Genomic DNA, 19,895 nt, shown 5'->3' with positions numbered 1-19,895 from the left:
AGTACATAGTACATAGAAGTTTGTGGTTATAACATCATTAAATGTCACAGAGATCAAGGGTTATGAATACTTTTGGATATTTACTAGCAGAGTTTTGTAATAATTTACATCAGTTTACCGAAGAGCGACAGGCACTGAGTTTAACAAGTAGGGACGCCTCCCAACACATATCCCTCCTCTCTGTTCTCCTGGCCCAGAAAGGCCCTTAGCAGATGTTGTAAAGGTGTTAGTTTGAGGGCAGGCTGTTGCAGAGGGTACATATGGAACATGGTGATGTCTCTTTCCGCCACAGGATGACGGGCAATTAGGCCTCGTCACACTGGAGGGCCATCCTCTTTATCCCATGCTTCAGACCATTACATTGATTCACCCAATGGATCTGCCAGCCCATTACGGAAGAGGAGACCTTAATGGCCCGGAGATACTTCACACTTAGAAACGTGCCTTCGGTGGAGAGAAAGCTAACTACTTTCAATCCACTCTACATCCTAAGTATTTACATATAAGTGCTATTTTGTAGGAAAGTACATTTGTTTGATTATAACAGAGAAGCACAACGGTTTAAAATGATTTAAAGTAATTGAATTCCAATAGTTAGTTATTGTTATTTCATGTTGATGACTTTGGTTTGTGTAAAGTCATCCATGCAACTGTACATAATGTGTTAAAATAATAATGATTAGGTTTTTGTCTGAGATGGGTGTAATATCCAATTTTATTTCACCGTTTAAATTTCTAGACTTCATTGCAGTTTTTATATCTTCTATTTTCCTCACGATTTTGCATCTCAAATAGCTTCTCTGTGTCTCTGAACATCCTGAGCCTTGACATCTGCCCTCATTAAGGGGGACGCAGAAACACAGGTAGAGGAGAGTAAATATCAGGAAAACTAGAAGAAAAAGGAAACTCCTGCCTATTACACCACATCTCTCCTTTAAGAAGGCACACCTTCACTTTTCCCCATAAGAACACAACTCTGGAAAGACAAGGAGAATGAGAAGAGGAGATGGAGTGGGAGCAGGAGACAGAAAAAGACAGAGAAGCTTTTTCTGAGAGAGAGAGAGAGAGAGAGACACGACGAGACAGAGGCAGAGAAGGAAGCAGTGGTGGATGGCAGGCACTCCTCCGTGTGGAGTCAGACATGGCAGTTGGTGACAGGTGACAAAATCAAAAGGTCATGTCACTTTTAACTGGGAGCGCCTGTGCCCCGCTGATTTCCCCCGTGCCGCCCCGGCATCAGCACCGCTCATCTCTGCTCCTCTCGCTGCCTCTCCGTCTCTGCTAAACTGGCAGATAGGATGGCAGGCTGGCAGGCAGAAAGACAGGCAACGGGCAGAGTTTGAAGCGGGACGGGAGCATCAGGGACGCCAATGCAGAATCCTCCCTGTCTCCCTTTTCATCATGTTGCCTTCTCCCCTCCCCCGTTTGTCTAACTCTCTTCATCACACTGAACCTTTGGAAGTATCTGTGCTCTTTGCAAACAACGTCAGCAGTTCAGGGTTTATGCCTAAGTGCTTGTTGTTGTTTTGTCTGTGTGGCACATCCTCTGTTGCTACTTGTGAACTTTTCAGTTTAAATATTGAGCTGAAGCTTATAGACACATGTAGTCGGGAAGTTTAAGACTTTAAAGTTGTTCCACAAAGGATTGCTAGAGGAGCATCAACAGGAATTATGTACATTTTGACCTGCCTATTTTGATTTTCCTTTAGTAATTATAATATGGGAAGATAGGAGAACAGCATTGAAAATAGTGTTTTCATTGCCTTTTCTCCAAGAGCAGAACTTAATTATTTATGTTGAGAGTAGTAGCAACGTCCCATGTGTGAGAAAGCACTTGCTGTAAAATAGGATTTTACTCAGTCAAAAGGTAACATGGCTAAAGGCATGGCTGGTATATAAAACCATCTTTAGCTGCTTGTCTTAGCAATTTTCAGAGATAATCTGGGTGGAAATACTCTAGTATTATTACAGCAGTGTCTCTGTGTCCGCTGTATTTTAGAAATTGTAGAACGTTCCCTTACCAGTGAGACTTGCAAAATACTGCCTCCATTTCTAAGCCCAGGATGTAAAATAAACAGAGGTTTAAAGCTCCAAACAATGAAACAGAGCAACTTTGGTGTATTTTTGTTATCTGCAATGATTCTCGCTCTCCCTTACAGCCTGAATGAACTGCAGATGTGTTTCAAAATGTCATAGTGATTTTCAGTTTTCCTTTTATGTGAGTTTCTCAAGATATCTCTGGCTTCCCAGCCAAGAATCCACTTCCTGTAATAAAGAAGAAGTTTTTTACACCCGGTGATACTAAAAAGTAACTAACTTAACTAACTAAATTGATAGTGTGCAGTCACTATTCTGAAAAAGGTTGATTGTTTTACTTTCTGAGCAGCGGGTCACTGGTTTCTCAGCGTGTTTCTAGTTGTAATGTAATGTCATCTTTCATCATTAGGTTTACTAAAAGGCTGCTTAATCTATGAAATATTTGAAACAAGTACTAAAAATATAGCAATAATATATTCATTTACAAAAACTCAAATCTTTGCCAATGTGGTTTCTCGTTTCTGAATATATAGCTACCCTTATTACCCCCTACTACCAGCCTGCAGCACCACAGCCTCAACCCTATCTAGCCCCCCCACTGGGTGAGCCCTGGCTCGGGCAGTGCAGAAGGAAGGGCCCCCCTCTGAGGGCCATGGCTCTGACAGCTTGTGAAGCCCCCCCCATGTGAGTCGGCCTGGCTCAGTCTTATCAGACGCGCAGCCCTTCACTAGTCTGCAGAAACTGTAGTGTAGGCAATGCACACGTGCACACATACATATACACACCCATGGACAGTGCATACCAAGCAGGGCCTTGAGATCCCCCAGCCAGCCACCACGCCAAGCCTCAGCAGCTGGAGAGGTTAAAACCCCCTTACATATCAAAGAGGAAAAACAGCAGGAGGACGGAAGGAAGGAGGGATATAGGAATGGGAGAAAAAAAAGAAGGGAAAAGTATATCTTCGTGTTCACCTGGATGTCTGCCTCCGCGTCAATTCCCCCTGCGGCTGTCATTGAGAAGGTGAGGAGGGGAAAGAGTGGAACTCCGTCTGGCCAGGGAGGAGAAAGAGATGCGTGCTCAGAGGTGTTCCTGAGCAAGGCTGAAAATGATGTTGCTACTAGTTCAGGTTGTACAATTTTACTTTCCCTTTTCCTGAGCTGCTGTAAGCACTTGGTCCATTGATCCAAACAGGTTATGCTCAGTTTAGACTCAAGGAAATTGATTTACTGAAATCGCAGTTGTCTTTCTTTACTGAGTGTCTTTCAACTTATGTGTAAGTCCACACAGGGCTATGACATGAAAATGTGGTTAGTATTATTTAGATCAGCAGCGACCTGCAGATATACCCCCCTATCATGGTACCACAACAAATTTCAATGTATTTTTTGGGGATTTAATGTTGGTAGACCAACATAATTATTCCATCCATCCATCCATTTTCCGTTCACCCTTGTCCCTAATGGGGTCGGGAGGGTTGCTGGTGCCTATCTCCAGCTACATTCCGGGCGAGAGGCGGGGTACACCCCGGACAGGTCGCCAGTCTGTCGCAGGGCAACACAGAGACATACAGGACAAACAACCATTCACACACACACTCACACCTAGGGAGAATTTAGAGAAACCAATTGACCTGACAGTCATGTTTTTGGACTGTGGGAGGAAGCCGGAGTACCCGGAGAGAACCCACGCATGCACAGGGAGAACATGCAAACTCCATGCAGAAAGACCCCGGCCGGGAATCGAACCCAGGACCTTCTTGCTGCAAGGCAACAGTGCTACCAACTGCGCCACTGTGCAGCCCAACATAATTATTGACAATCAGAAATAAGATAATACACACTTTCTACACATATAAATCTGAAAAGTGTGTCATGCAGTTTTGTTCAGCCACGTTTACTGTGATACCTCCCAATAAAATCTGGTTTGCTTGTTGTCAATAGAGGTTTCTTATTACTGGATTAGTAAACAGTGTCAACTTGTGTGTGTAGTGTATTTTCTGAATGAGTACAGATGTTCTGATGGGCATCAGAGGTCGGCTGGAGAAGCTTAATGACGAAATAGCTTTACGAAGATTATGGAACATAGCAGACAGTTCAGAGGATAACGTTGTGGAGAATCTGAAAGCAGGGTTAGCTAATAAAGTGATTTCACAAGCACTGAACATGCCATGATGCACTGTTCAATCCATCATGAGGATGGGAAGGAAGCCTCTCTTTAGCAAGGAATCAAGTCAAAATGGAGGGGAAGATGTGTGGACAGAAATGTCAGACAATCCTAGAAAAAACCCTGTTGCACAAAAACTAATTAAGAATGGGATGGAGGTTCACTGGTGAGCAGAACAATAATACAAAACATACAGGCAGAGGATTGGTTAAACCAATGTGTCAAAGTCCTAAACTAAATTAGACTGAGAATATGTGCAAAGACTTGAAAACTAATATTCACAGACTGTCCCCATGTGCTCTTAAGCTATTTTGCAAAGAAGAAAAGGTAAAAAAAAAAAAAATGCTACTTTCAAGATGTAAAAACTTAATGGAGACATACTCTGAAAGAATTGCAGCTGTAATTACAGAGAAGGGTGGTTTTCTAAAGTATTGGCTGTGTGGGCCTGATTCTCAATGCATGCCACACAATTTTTTTATTTTTGTATCATTTTTCATCATTCTCACATTAAAACACACTGAACTTTATTGTTGTTAAGCTCCAGTGTGTGAAAAACGTCAACATACAGTAGCACTGTTGAGTCATGTGTTCTCCAGTCACAAAATGACAGTGATAGCCCTCTGCAACCTTGAGCCCATTGTCTCTGTCCATAAAAACACACTAGGGGTGCTGTTGCACTGTTGATGGCATGCAAGCAGGTACCTAAAAGGCAGCTGCTGAAAATATTATTTTTGCACTGCTTATCCACAACCAAATCTTGTAATTTACAGTTAATGCTTATGTACACAAGGTTTTACTGTGGTGCATCTTCGATTTTTCTTTCTGCTGGCTCCCTACCATAACTAAGATTATGCACATACAAACACACATGCATGGAGGTACATATTTTTTCCAGTGAGCAGGCGTAATAGGAGATGCAATGATTGAAAACAATCCTTGTCATACTGCATGGCTTCTTCTCCAACCCAGCTTCTTGGCTCTAAACCTGGGCCAAATAGATACATTTACACTTTCAGAGCCATTAAAATTCTCAATGTCATTGAATTCACTTACATTATCAACCTCTAATCTATGTATTTATGGGGCACAGTGTAATACCCGGCATCATCCTTGTATTATTTGCATTGGTCTGAATATGGTAATCTTCGGCTTGGTATATATTGAACTGACTGGAGCAGCTCTGCGGGCAATGCTCTCCTGTCGACAGTGAGGCTTTTTGATGCCCGCGCAGCGTAATGATAGTTATTCAAACAACATTATAATGGAGGGATAAGCAGGCGAATAAAAAAATTCACCAAACAGATCTTAAAAAGACGAAAGGAAGCAGACAAGAAGAGAGGAATTCAAAGAATGAATAAAAGATATTTGAAATTCATCAGCTGTGGTAATTTATATCCTCCCTTACTGAAACTCCAGTGCGCGCGTTTAGCCGTGGCAATCTTCAGGGCAGATGACATGCTCCGTGTCGTTTTATTTATTAATTTTACACTGTGTCTCATTGCAGGAAACATGACTTCTATCTGTAACCAGAGGCAATAGAAGGGAGCGAGTGGAGCAGAGAGCAGAGGGAGACAAACGACTCTATCATTCTCCCTGTCTCTGTAGGTCATGCTTCTCCAGCTAGCTCACGCTTATTCCTTTGTTTAAAGTTCGGAACATGTGCCAGGCGTGCCCTGGTAAACCCTCTGTGTGGAGGACTCTATTATGCTGCTGTGCTGGCATGCGTGAATAGATTCGAGGGGAATTGTGATGCCTTTTTAAACAGTTATAGTTCATTTGCTTGGAAATGCCACAAGGCTTTCATTTTACAGACTTGTGTAAACATCTTTCGTCTTTGCTGAGTGCAAGACTTTCTTTTTCTGGTGTTGGGATAAAGTGGTGCTGGGTGTATTCTGTGTCAATAAAGAGACTGTCAAATGTGAACAGTTCGTGCTTATTTGTCTGGAGGATGATGGAGTTCACAGCCGGAGTAACCACTTCCTCCTCTGTCAGTAAAAAATGTGGAGTTTTGTTCATACATGCACAACTCTTTACCCAAGTGATTCAGAGCTATTGATAGAACACACTCACAAACATTCAGGCTATTGATTCTACCCTTTCAACTCTGCTGTTCTGAACTCCTCTTTGTTTGTGTGGGAAGCTGCATTTACATAAGAGGCTTATGTCAGCCGCTGCACAGTTTCCCCCCGTATTCCAGTGAAAAACAAAAAGGACAAAGGCCATTGTCTTGTTTAGTAATGATTTTTGGATGACTCCAAAGTAGTTTGTGCTGTATCTGGAGGTGGGAAGGGTTGTGGTGAAGTCGGGGCCTGATGAAAGTTTACAGGGAGTTTGGGACTCTGTAACACAACACTTGGCAGAGAGCAGATAAATTCTGGGGCTGACCACTGCATTTGACTCATAATATCAGTGTTTGCTGATGTACACTTGAAGCAAGAGTGTGGCCTCGTAACTGTAATGTTTGACTGACAGAAAGAGGGTGAGTAAAGTTCAGCAATGACCTATGCTATTCAGACACTGAAATTAGGAATGCCCACAAAGAAAAGTAGGCCTCGTCTGTGACATTGAACACTAATTGTCAGAATCCCCCCGGGTGGAGTATGAATCTACATCTTGTGGCAGACCTCTTCATTTTGTTTCTGGGAAAATCAGGTGCGAAATGAACAAAACTGGGAAAATAACAAGAACGAAATGACGTGCACCCTCCTAAGTATAGCTGTTGTGATAGGATTATTGAATTGCCCTGATAACTTTGCCGAAAACACAAAGTAAAAATGGCATCTTAGGCAATTTTTTTTGTTTTCACTGTCCTTATAGGTATCGAAAATAGTCGGCTTTGAGGATTTTGTTTTCATCAGCAACAACTTACTCATCAAAGAATGTTGTAGTTTGAGAAACCTGGCTGTTCTTCCTTGTGGTGCATTCACAGATCACAAAGAAACAGGATTTTTTAGCTTCTAAGCACAAGTCACGGGGCAGAGTCAGTCAAGCTAAGAATTATGTGATTTTCTTCACCGAACACATTTTTGATACATCTGTAGTTATGTTTTGTATATCCAAACACTAGTATAGACATTAAAATCTGAATTTTGTTCATTTGAATGCCTCTTGATGTGAAACTTCTGCTGCTTAATAACTTCTTTATACCCTTGTTGCGCTGCACAGCATTTGTTGTTCTGAAAGTGTGCAAATATGATTGTGTTTTAAGGCGAGTAATTTTTCTTCTTGTTGTACAGTATGTCTCGTGGCGTCTTGGGGCTTCAGAGCAACGCCGGCTCCAGTTTTATCAGTCGTGCTTCACTGAAGCAAATAGTTGCCGTTCTTTGTGACTTTCTCTATGGGCTTAGGACTCATTTCTCTCTTTTTCTCTCACAGAGCATCTTTTTGCTAGAACATGAAAGCAGTGAAATAGGTTGACGTACTGAAAGTAGAGGTGGAGTTTGCGGACCAATGCGAAAGGTTAAGGAGCTCAGTAGAGGCCAAGCAGAATCAGAATATTTTTTTGTCCCCTCCCAGCAGAATGTTGTGTCATCTGATTTTTTTTTTTTTTTTATTGCAATGTAATTTACGTAGTTGAATAGACTTTAATCTTCTGTCCTTTGAAATTCAAAGTCAGAGCATTTGCTTGCACTTCCAGAAGTGTCAACATGTTTGAACAACAGAATGGTTCTGAAATTAAATTTCTACTTCTGAAGACTGATGACTTTTTAGCACCCATAAATCCAGTAGTTGTGCTATCTGCAGGCTCTCCATACTCATTAACAAATTCTAGGCAGACATAAGCATAACCAATCAGCTTTAATGTCCCTCTTTGGCCATTGAGATTGTGTTTATCTGATAGTTATCTAATGTTTTTAATGCCTCTTTCTCCTTGTTTTTCTCATTCCACTGCATCTGTCAGCAAGCTGTGGAGGACCTGCTGGAAGATGAGGATGAGGATTTTGACAAAGATGACAAGGTAATTATTTCTCATGTCTGGGAAGCACTCAGCACACACACACACACACACACACACACACCCACACACACACGCCCCCTGCCTCAGGAGAGGTTGACACTGCTTCACAGACCAGAAACACATACAGACTAACAAAATGACTGGTTCTTCCCCTCACATCTCCTCCCCCTGTTCAGTTATTCTCACCGCCTGAGGCACAAACACATGTTCACAGATTGTACAACCTTTTAACCTTTTCTAAGTTTTCTCTTTGGGTACATGCATGGCGCATTCCTCACCTTTCCACTTTGTAGTTTGTTTTATTTTGGTCTCCTGAAGTGGTTGGTGTACTCTCCTTGGATTTTCCTTTCTGTATTTCTGTGTTAAATTGGCATTTAATAACATTAAGCTTCACAACCTTCTTTCTGGGAACATGCACCTATTTAAAGTGCTTAGTTAGCTTTTTAGGTCCGTTCTCTGTGCCTTTATGTTGCAGTAAAACAGCATCTGTCCTTGTCCAGACAATATCAGGTAACAACAGGTGGCTGCTTTACGGCCTCCGCTCGTTACACTGTAGGAACAGCTACTGAAACAAATGCCACTGGATAGGACCTGAAAAATGCTCCACTTGGGAGTTGTAATCCCCCCCACCCTTCCAAAAAATCTGTTTTTGTATACACTTACTCGTGTTTTCTCTGTTTGAAATTTTGTTTTAGAAGTTTCATTTAATTTAAAATTTGTTTTCTTTTCTTTGTTTTCTTCCGATACTTTACCCAATCAGAGTATGAAGGGTCAAAGAGTTTACTAAGATCCAACTCTTAATTATTTTTCTAATTTTTAAAACGCCATACACAGTTCTGCAAACGAATGCTTATGCCTCGAACGTTTTCACATTTGTCACTTTACAGCAACATGCAATTCAATGCAGTTTAATGGAATTTGATGTGATGGAGAAACACAAACTACTCCAAAATTGCAATTGTGCTTTGGTGTTGAAAAGTCTCCTTGCCATCACCCTACGGCTGCTGCTGATTGTCTGATGATGATTCCCGCAGCATTATTCTGCCACCACCAATATAGCTATCTATGGGGATGTGTGTGCTCAGGTTGTCTATTTTCTACTAATGAGTTCAAAGGTTATGGATACTTTTCCAAGGCACTGTATCTGATATGTGATGCAGGGCATAGAACATAGTGCACTTTACTGGTTAGCAAGTAAAGTGCAATATAATAATTTGCATTATTTGTTTTGGAAATCTTTTGTGAGTTTACGCTACCATAAGAGCATGCATAGTGTAATTAAGCCCACCTTTTAGCAGTAAGCCTGCAGACTTTACTAAGACTGTGTTTTTTTTCTAACACAAGCACTGAAGAAAAGAGTAAAAAATGCAGTGCAGATGGTCAAACAGTCATTCCACTAGTTAGTCAGCCGGGCTGCCAGTTTGGTGATGAGCATACAAAGATATGTGAGAATTACATCCTCTCCCACGGTGATGCATAAGAAAAGTTTCATGATTGCGAAGTTCAGAGGCTGTGATGTGCGGGAGGGGGAGCGAGTGAAGCTACAAACAGAAGATATGCACCAGACAACCTTGAACCCTTTTCTTTTTTTCTTTTCTTTTTTTTACCATTTCTTTACATCTGTCCTCCTTCAATGCATTTCCTCCCTCCTCTCAGGGTTAGAAATGAAAATATAGGCATTTGGAAAGCTACAGATTATATAAAAACTGTTTTTTTTTTTCACTTTTATATTGAAATGAGGTGCAGAGGCAGCTTGTGTGGCTGCAGTCAGATTTGGTCCCAAACTGATTATCCCCCCCCACCCAAAAAAAAAAAAAAAAAAAAAAAGAGTCCTGCTCTCTGTTCACAGAGGGCTGGGGGTGCTGGATAGCACAGCTGCCACAAAAGCCACATTTTACCAGCTCTGGGTTCATACATTTTGATCCATCTTTTTCCTTCACTGTTAGCATTTCATTGAAGCTGTACAGAGGTTGAAAGAGGGACATTTTACTTTTTTCTATGCATACATCTCTGCTCTCCTCTGACTCTTCCCTCACTCACCTCCTCGGCTCCTTTTTATTTTTTCTTTTGACACATTCTTTGACACATTCTTTCTCAACCTCCAACCTGGTTAAGTGCAGAACAAATAACAGTTCCAGAGCTAGGCAAACTTATCTTTTGCACTGAATGCGAGCTACAGCTTCAGATGGTATGAGTAAGTATGAAGGACGGGTCAAAGAAGGCCTTTTTTATGGCACAAACCTAAAGGAGAGACCTCGAAGAGCAGAGGGAGCGAAAGAGAGAGCGAGGAGAAGGGGAAAAAGATTAATAAATGTGCCAAGGCCTCATTTTAATTGAACTTGAAGCATATGTTGCAAGTATGTACAATCTGTCCCAGATGTTCAATACGGCCATGTGCGTAGCTCTTCCCTGTGCACCACAAGGCAGCTATTAGCGGGATAACCTTTGCTCCAGAGGCTAAATGGGGTATTACATGGCCAAAAAGTAGAGCACCTGTTTTTCATTGCTGAGAGGACCCCTTGCAGGCTTTATGCCTTAGCCTACCACATGTGGTTTGACTTAGCAGATTGTTGGGCAGACGTGAAAAGTGTCTTTCTCGTGAGCAAGCACCGATATTAGTCACTTAATCTCAATGAAAGTCCAGCATGTCGGCTAATTGATTGGGACGGCTGAGTTGTTAAAGCCGAGCCGACAGGAACGTGAAGGATGAAAGAAAGGCAGAGATGAACAAATGTTTCAAGGGCCAGAACTTTAACACGTTCATTTTGATTAGTTAATTGCATATATTTAAAGGCACTTAATCGCATTTTTATTTACATGCAAAAGTTCTAAGCTGAACCTTGTTTCTGGTGCGTCCGTAAATTTGACACACAAGCGACATTCGCACACAGCAATGTACGACAAACCCGCTTCTCTGGGGCCACATAATTAGTTAATGAATTAGTTCATTTTTGCTTCAAAAAGTGATCTGATTGTCCAAAAAGGAGCTGGCCTATAACCAAAGCTATTTAAGCCTAAAATACCATCTCAGTGCAAAACATCTGCAACAAACAGCACAGATGTCCCCAATGCTATTGTCAAGCATCGGGGACAAAGAAGTTGCATGAATGATCAGGGGTTTCTGAAACACTTGGATGGGTATAATAGCACTTTGCACCAATCAGATGGTTAAATAACCTAAAAAACAAATTAGAAACAATATGCAATATATTTGTTTATTTATTCAATAATTTAACCGCAAGAAGGCTTTTTAATTGAGAATGACGTTTATTTTGTCAATATGTGGTTTTGATTAAAATGAGATTAATTATGATTAGTTGATGGTAGACCCTGCATTTAGCATTTCCTTTGAGTCTCTGCACTACATTTTTCTCTTCAGTTCTCTTGCCATATTTCCTGCTGTATGTTTTCCTGTGTGCTGGCTTTTTACAGAGGATGTTGCTTGATTTGTTATGTTGATTCATGTCAGCTTACAGCAAACAAGACCTGAATTTCCACCGTGTATGAACAAAGTATGTTGCTTTAGAAGCACAGTGCCTTGGTCATACCGTCTAAATGTTTCACCTTCTGTCACACAACAAGCTTCATTGCAGTTTGTTGAGTTTTGAGATAGACCAACACAAGTGATAGAAAAAAGAAGTGATAGAAAAAGTTTACATTGTTTTCAAACATTTTTGCTGATGAAATTTTATAATGCAAAATACAAGTAAATGAATATGAATGGATATCACATTTTGACAAACATTTGTATTCAGTATTGTTAAGTTAATACTTTGTAGAACCACAGAAATGACGGCCGCAGGTCTTTTTGAGGGTATTTCTTTACCAACAATGCACATCTAGGCCCAGGATTTTTGCCCATTAATCTATGCAAAATATCAGGTTCAGTTTGTATGACATCAACCTGAATTTTCAGTTTTTGCCAATGGCTGCAAATTGGACTTAGGTCTGGACTTGGACTAGGCCATTGTAAAATATGAATATGCTTTAATGTAAGGAATGGCCCTGTTGCTCTGGCTGAATGTTTAGGATTATTGATCTTCTGGAAGCTGAACCTCTTCCTTAGTCGCAAATCCTTTGGAAACTCTAACATGTTTTCTCATCAGATTTTATTATTAATAATAAAAAAAAGACATGCATCATTTTGCTTAAGCTTTTTTTTTTTAACCCCTCCAGGGGGTCTTTTTGTGGGCTCTAGAGTCCCTTTTCAGGAAGTAGGCTGACAGGAAAGGGGGGAAGACATGCGGCAAACGTCGCCGGGTCCAGGAGTCGAACCAGCGACAGCCGCGTCGAGGACTTGAGGCCTCCAAATGTGGGTCGCGCTATCCCCTACGTCACCACGGCACGCCCCATTTTGCTTAAGCTTTAAAATTCAGTTCTATTTTTGCGTCAGTCTATCACAATTTCCCAATAAGGTATAATGGAGTTTGTGGTCGTAATGTGACAAAATGCGAAAAGGCCAGTAGGTATAAATGATTTTGCAAGGCACTGTAACAACAGATGGGATTTAAATAGATCTACATTGACATAATTAAATATAACAAATATAACCTTGTCTATTTGCTCAGCACCCTTACTTATTTCATCAGCTGTCTTAAAGATGTTATCTGTTGTCAAACTATAAAACTTCTTAAAGGACAGTTTGAGCAGAGTTAGACTGATGATGCTGATGATACCTCCATTCTGCTGGCTACAGGGTCTTCCCTGTGTAATCTAGCCCATGATATCTCCTCTTACCTGTAGGCTCCACATACAGAGCTGGCTGAATGCAATCACCTTTAGGCTATGTGTGTGTGCGAGGGAGCGTGGGGGGGTGTGTGTGTGTGGGTGTGGATAAATGTGTTGGGGTGTTTCTGTGAGTGTCTAACATGCATGTGTGTGCAGCTCAGCTTTCTCCCACAGGGGGGCTTACTGGGAAAATGGAGAAAGATAGAGTGAATGGGAGAGAGAGATAGAGAGTGAAGGAGTGAGCAGATTACCCTCACACGGTTGACTGGTCACTGAAGCGCTTGTGCTCCGCTCAGCTAGGCTCCACTAGCCTCAGGAGGACCTGACACAGATAAGATACACACTGCAATCATGTCCTGCTCAGGGGCTTACTGCCTAGTTCACCTCCTCTCTCTTTCTTCCTGTGTGTATATCTATCAATATCTCTCTCACACATGTATCTACAGGAAAAGTGCCTTCCTGTCCCATTTCTTGGTAAATTTATCCTCACAGGGAAAATAGAAAACTCATTATTCCTAAACTTTTGCACTTTTGTTGAGTGAAGGTGAGTTATTTGCTGGGTGGTCTTTCAGAAACTAAGACAGTGCTGTTTGCTTGACTCTTTGGAGTTTTTAAGAACATCACTGATTATAGCAGAAATTAGCATATTTGAAACAGACCATGTGTTTTGTGAATAATATAGTCTGACACAAAGCCTAGCTATTACCTGAAATTCATCAGGTAACTTCATTTACCTGAAGAAGTTTAAATTTTATTTTCTGCCTGTTCCTACAAAAAAACTACAAAATATAAAGAAAAAATCTTTCTTCAGTGTTGCTTCAAAATATTCAGACTGTGTTTTTGTCCTCAAGCTTTTTTTGATTCTATATGCTATAACGAGTAGCTCATTGTTGTTTGGTATATATTAAAAAAGTACATTATGTAACAAAACAAGTCCTGTCTTTTATCAGATATGACTTGGGAGGGGGACAGAATATGTGACTACGTAGTTTTTCTACGCAGCAACTAAACTTATGAAGAAATGACTTCCTGGTGAACAATGTCTTTCTATGACCTTTCACCCAGACTCTCTACAATATCAAACTGCTAAGCTAGCAGTTTAGCAGACAATTGTGGACACCAGTAGTGAACGTTGCTACAAAAGCATGAGATTATGTCACTGAGAACTGGTGCAGCTTTAACCACATGAATAACAATTTATTTATTTTTAATTTGTTTAAATTTGTCTCAGTGACTTCAACAAATAGAACAACGACATCAAGATTTAACTTATGAAGAGGAACAAACAAAAAAAAAACATCCAACCTACCATTAAATACTTTCCATGTTAAATCATTGATTAACTGTGAGGAATCATGTTTTTGGCTCAATTTTATTTGTCACACCTATCCCTGATTTAAGCCTGATCTGTAGAATCAGTAAATAACTAAAGTCAACCTAATCTGACAACAGGAAGTTGGCTTAAAAACTTCAGACAGAAACAGATCATGTAGCCTTAATCAAAAGAAATTCAAAAACAGATGTCAAACAAAGTCATTGATGAGTATTGGTCTGGAAAAGGTTACAGAGCAATTTCTCAGGCTTTAGGAATCCAGCAAACCACAGTGGGATCCAAATAAATTTAAGGATGCATTAATGAATTATTCAAAGGATCCCAAAAAAATTCAGACCACCATCTAACGCTCTGCAGGCTTCGCTTGCTTCAGTTAAGCTCAGCGTTCATGATGCAGCAATAAGAAAGAGACGGCAAAACATTCATCAACTTCAGAGACCTACGTCCAAAAACATCGTAATACAAAACGAACACACAGACCTGTCTGACACTTGGAACATCTAGACGATCCCCAAAATATTTTGTCGCCGTTGTTGATTATGTTTCAACTTATTGGCCAGAATTTTATTGAAAGAGATTTTTTTTTTTTTATCCTGGTACAATAAAAACACAAGGGCAGGTCCACCTCTCGCTGGGTCAGAAAAAAATGCATCTGTAGAGTGGCTTTGTTGAAGCCGTAAATCTGATTGAGATGCTGCAGCATGACATTTTACAAGTCATGCTTGTAAAATGAGGCAGATCGAAACATTTCTACAAAGAAGAGTGGCCAAAGATTTCCCCACAGAGTTGACTCATTGCTACTTATCCCACAGGCTTCATAGCAGGTATTGTAATCAAAAGTGGCACAACTTGTTATTAGGCTTTGGATAGCTCATGATAATGAGCATGTTCTACTTGCAAGTTGGAAAACCAGGAGGATTTGCTCATAGTTTTGCTGCTAACTACTATTAACAGTAAAAAGCTGAGTAAGACATTTTACACATTCAAACAGCAGTGGAACAACTTCACATTTAGAGGCTTTAACACGCCACAGGTACAACTGTTTCTAACAGGTGTAAACTATTTAAAATAAGTGCTTTTAAATAGCTCTCACCTGCAAAACACAATGTTTTATTTGCACTGCATATAAAATAGTGAACACGGGGCTGTTTTGCAATCTTTTAAAGTCAGAATCCTGATTTCAGTGGCCATTCTTTTTGTATTTCCAAACAGGAACTAGAAAACTTTGACTTCCAAGTACTAAGAAGTTTTGCTGCTTCTCTTGTGTGACCTATCAGCCTTATTCATTTTTTTCTGAATCTGTAAGGATGCATTTCAGTGCCTTGTCAAAATAGACATTACTACAGTGCTTGCATACACGTAAGCATGCAATACTCTAATGATGATCGTATCTGATTTCAGAAGCCACAGCCTTAAATCCAAGTTGTGAGGCTGATATTAATGTCTACTGTATCTCTCTGTTTTGTTTCGTTTTTTGTTTTTTTTCAGCTCATGCCTGTTTAATTTTCTGTCTCTTTATGGGCCATTTGGCAGTCAATACACTCACACTTAAGGCAAACCGTTTGAGTAAAGGTAAATATGTATTATTTGAACAAGTTGCAGTGCCATATTTAGCAGCTGTGCAGCACCTTCCTAAGCCCCAAATATCCTCTCTCAGTCCCAGTCACGGCACTGTGCAGATTGCTGAGTCGGGGACATGGCATAATATAATTGGACTAAGGAGAGCACTGGGAATTATATTAATTGGATAAAAAAAAAACGTGACTGAAATGTTGTTTTGTGGAGGCTATTGAGCCTGTGATGCAGTGGGGTTGTCCTCAGGTATCCTGGGAGGTTTAACTGCTGGAAAAGAATGAGAAAGAAGGGAAGAGAGAGGAAAAAAAGTTGTGTTGTTTTCTTCACGCCGCCAGTGAGGGATGACAAGCGTCACGCTGTAAAAGATGCTTTTGACTTATCTGCTTCATTTTTCTTCCCATTTCGCTGTCTCTTTTTCGGCTGTTCAGCAGAGACGCCGGTAGGAACTGCATTTTAATCATGTTTGGCTAATAGAGGGAGGACTAGAAACAAAGAAATCGGGTGAAAGGAACGCAGAGGAGTATTGTCTCACTATGCAAAACAAACTGAAATGTTAGCTTTTCTTCTTTTTATCTCACACATACATCTGATGGATCATTTCTCACTATCTGCATTCTCCCCTGATACATACGTCCGTCCTTCTCTTTGACTTTCTGTGATTGCTTCTTCAATCTGAACTTTGCTATTCTCACAGCACTTTTTGATTGTTTTTGTTTCAACTTTGTCCTGTTTTGTCCATTTGCCCTGAATAATTATAGATTAAATTGCAATCAGCATTGTTCCAACAGAGTAAAGATTGCGGCTCAGTCTTTGGGTTACCAATAAACACACAGTCCTTTTGAAAAACATTGGTTTTCCATGAAGATTTCCATACTTTTGTCGCACTACAACCACTCCATGTGATCAATTGATGCACCGCAAATTGTGAAAGAGAAGAAAAAAATAAACAGTTTTGTTAGAAATAAAAATGTGCCATGAATTTCTCTTTAGACCCCTGTAGTCCAATATCCTTAAACGAAATCTAGTGCAACAAACAGTTTTCAGAAGGTAACTACTTGGTAAACAATGTCAAATTGTGAGCAATCTAATCTCAGTAGGTCTGAGAGGTTCATTACAGTACATTAGTGAACAAACTGCTTCGCAAAACCAAGGAACACACCGTGCAGTTCTGAGACAAAGATAAGTTTAAATCAGTGTTACAATAAAAATAATAATAATTAAAAAAACCATTTCAACTTTATGACATATCACAGAGCACCATCATTCTGAAAAGATGAAATTGGTATGGCACAACTGCAAGACTATAAAGAAATGGCTGCAGAGATCCAACAAACCTGGCCTTATGTTGAAGAGTGGCTGAAATAATATTATTGCTGGACCAAAACCAAATGAGAGCAGTTTGCCATGTAGGGAACATGGCAAAATATGGAAGAAGGTGTTATGGGTCAGATGAGACCAAAATTAAAATTTGTGATCTATAGACAAACTGTTATGTGTGGCAGAACAACACCGGAGTACACCTTCCCTACAACATGAGAGCTGAGTGGAAGGTGTTTGTTATTCTCCACTCCGTGGTGATCCGTCACATCAATTCCAATGAATTTTGTTGAGGTTTGTGGTTGTAATGTGACAAAATGTAAAAAAACAGCCCAATAAAACATACAACATGCAAGTCTGTATATATTTTTACTTATGAAATTGTATAACTTGTATGTAAGTATAAACAAAGGTAAGTATCAACAAATGAAATTAAGGCTGAAGCTGGTCCCTCCAAATAATCAAAGTCCTCATCGGACCTGGTGAGAACAATGTATAGCACCCAACATCCACATTGTCTAAAGATTACATTTGATTTACTTTGGCTTATAAAGAGAAAATTTCACTCTAATCTATCCACAAGGACCCTAAACAAGGCCCCTGGGAGGACAGCCATGATAAAAACCATATCCTCGAGGATATATTGGCTTCCTGGCACTTTGAGTGGATACGAGTGATGGTGGTAAGTTAACGTGTGTGTGGCTCTGGCACGGATTCCTGCTGGTGTGTGTTGCTGTCTTCCGGTTTGCCACTTAGCTCATCGTCTGTCCGACGGCCTCTGCTTGCCGTCCTCGTCAGCACCTGTCCTCTGTCCGTGTCTCAGTTTGACATTCCTCACACTGCACGTTTGGCCCACTAGCCCACTGCCGGGGCCACGCCTGTGCCTGCTCTTTAAGGTGACGGGGGAGATAAGTGAGCTCCAGCATGACAAGCGGCTCGTGTCTTTTTGTGTAATGTCCTTGTTTCCCTGCTGATCTTCTCTAACGTAGGGTAATAGCTGTCGACAGAGGTTCGACTGTGTGTTTCCTGAGTTTAGCTGATAGAAAGTGACATGGTGATTTTGATGTAATAGCAGCTTCATTTACCAATAGTTTTTGTGGTTAAAAGGATAACATGATTCCCACTAAGAATAGTAGTTAAGGCATTAAACATAAAGCAACTTAAAATTGTTTTTATATAACCAAACTGAAATGCTTCCCTGAGTTCCTGGTAAAACCATTAATTTACATTCGTTCAGATATTTTTCAGTTGTGCCCTCAGATATTATTGTGTTTTATTGGGGTTTCATTTGCGAGACTAACACAAATTACGTTAAAGTTGAAGGAAAGCTATACATGGTTTTCATTTTTGTTTTTATAAATAAGAATCAAAGAAGTATACTGATGCCCCTAAATAAAATCTATTCAAGTAGCTGGCTTGTTGAGCGGGAGTCATAATAAATCCAGGTGCAGTTTGCCACAAGCATTGTAGGTAGCACTGCAAACACAGAAGAAGCTGCTCTTGCAACATCAGACCAAGTTTGCAAAAGCTTTCATTTACTTGCAGTGAAACTGTCTTCCCTTTGCTGAAATTACATCACAGTCTAGACGTCTTTTGGGTTATGTCTCTAAAAGCTTTGCACATGGGCTTCTGCCCATTCTTCTACCCCAAATAACTCAAGCTCAGACAGATTGGAACCGACTTTGCACATAAATTTTAAGCGCTGGCTTCGATTTCTCATTTGGACTTAGTTCTAGACTTTGACTGAAACGTTCAAGCACATGATATGCTTTGATCTGAAGCATTTAGTTTATCTGTGGCTATATGTTTAGGGTCATTATCCTGCTGAAATGTCTTCACCTTTGTCTAAGGGTTGTCGCATCTAAAATTTTTCCCCACATTGTTCCCCACAGTATAATTCTGCCACCGCCAGGTTGTTTCACCACGAGGAATATTTGTTCGGTGTTAGTTTCCCAACATAAAATTTTGCATGTCAGTCAAACAAACCAATTTGGTTTCATCTGTCCGATGCACTTCTTTCACATGTTTGCTGTGCCTCCTACATTACTTGTGGAAAACTGCACATATTTTAATTTTGTCTGAAGGCAGCTGGTTGCTTTGGATTTAATTTAGTAATACTTTACCACAGCAAAAAGAGCTGAATTTACTTTTTCCATGTTTTTAAGATTGTCTTCATACAAAAAATTTTTTTAAAAACACATAGCTATTTTGTTTTCACTTCAATATTAAAACATGTGCTAGTCTGTGATTTAAAATCTCAAACAAAGTGACAAAGCTAATAAAAGTCCAAGCATTATGAATACTTTTGCAAGGTGCTATACTTGTGTGTGTGTGTGTGTGTGTTGGTGGGGGGACTTCAACAAGGTTGTGGGTGCTTTTTCTTGTGTTAGAGTTGTTTTATGAACAGCAAAACTACTTCGTATCATCACTGCAAATCCCAAAGCTCATTATGCCTGACGCAAGAACGTCTACTCCCCCAAGTGTTGCCGTTCTTAATCACACACGCAGAAAAGTGGCTGAACCAGCTGAACTTTTCCATTGATGAAGTATGCATCAAAGGATTGCACGGTACGCTCCCCGTACGGTAGGTGAGGAGTTTTTTTGCCGTGCTCCCATCCACCCGAAAGTAAGTCTCTACGCGCCTGTCGCTGCACAGGATGCTGAAGATGGCACACACTCAGCCCTCCCGGTCTCTCATTGGACAGAATGTGGAGCACAACACTTGACAGCAGTGTCGTCTGATTTTTGAAAGTCAGACATGCAAGAAGGCAGCCGCCACCTTTT

At 40.4% G+C, this 19,895-nt stretch overlaps 1 protein-coding gene across 4 annotated transcripts in view; it reads left to right on the top strand.

Moving 5' to 3' along the window:
• LOC114154655 (multiple C2 and transmembrane domain-containing protein 1) overlaps window positions 1–19,895 on the top strand; it is a 151,086-nt gene that overhangs the window by 106,728 nt on the left and 24,463 nt on the right. For 3 of the 4 annotated variants that reach the window (XM_028033956.1, XM_028033955.1, XM_028033958.1), the window contains 2 exons: window positions 8,102–8,158; window positions 17,695–17,793. In XM_028033956.1, coding sequence (XP_027889757.1) covers window positions 8,102–8,158; window positions 17,695–17,793 — 156 coding nt within the window. The remainder of the gene's footprint in view (window positions 1–8,101; window positions 8,159–17,694; window positions 17,794–19,895) is intronic. The other variant, XM_028033957.1, reaches the window with a different exon arrangement.

Source organism: Xiphophorus couchianus, chromosome 12, assembly GCF_001444195.1.
Source record: "Xiphophorus couchianus chromosome 12, X_couchianus-1.0, whole genome shotgun sequence".
NCBI lineage: Eukaryota > Metazoa > Chordata > Actinopteri > Cyprinodontiformes > Poeciliidae > Xiphophorus > Xiphophorus couchianus.
The sequence above is the reverse complement of the archived record's forward strand: the minus strand, read 5'-3'. Positions and strand labels throughout refer to the sequence as shown.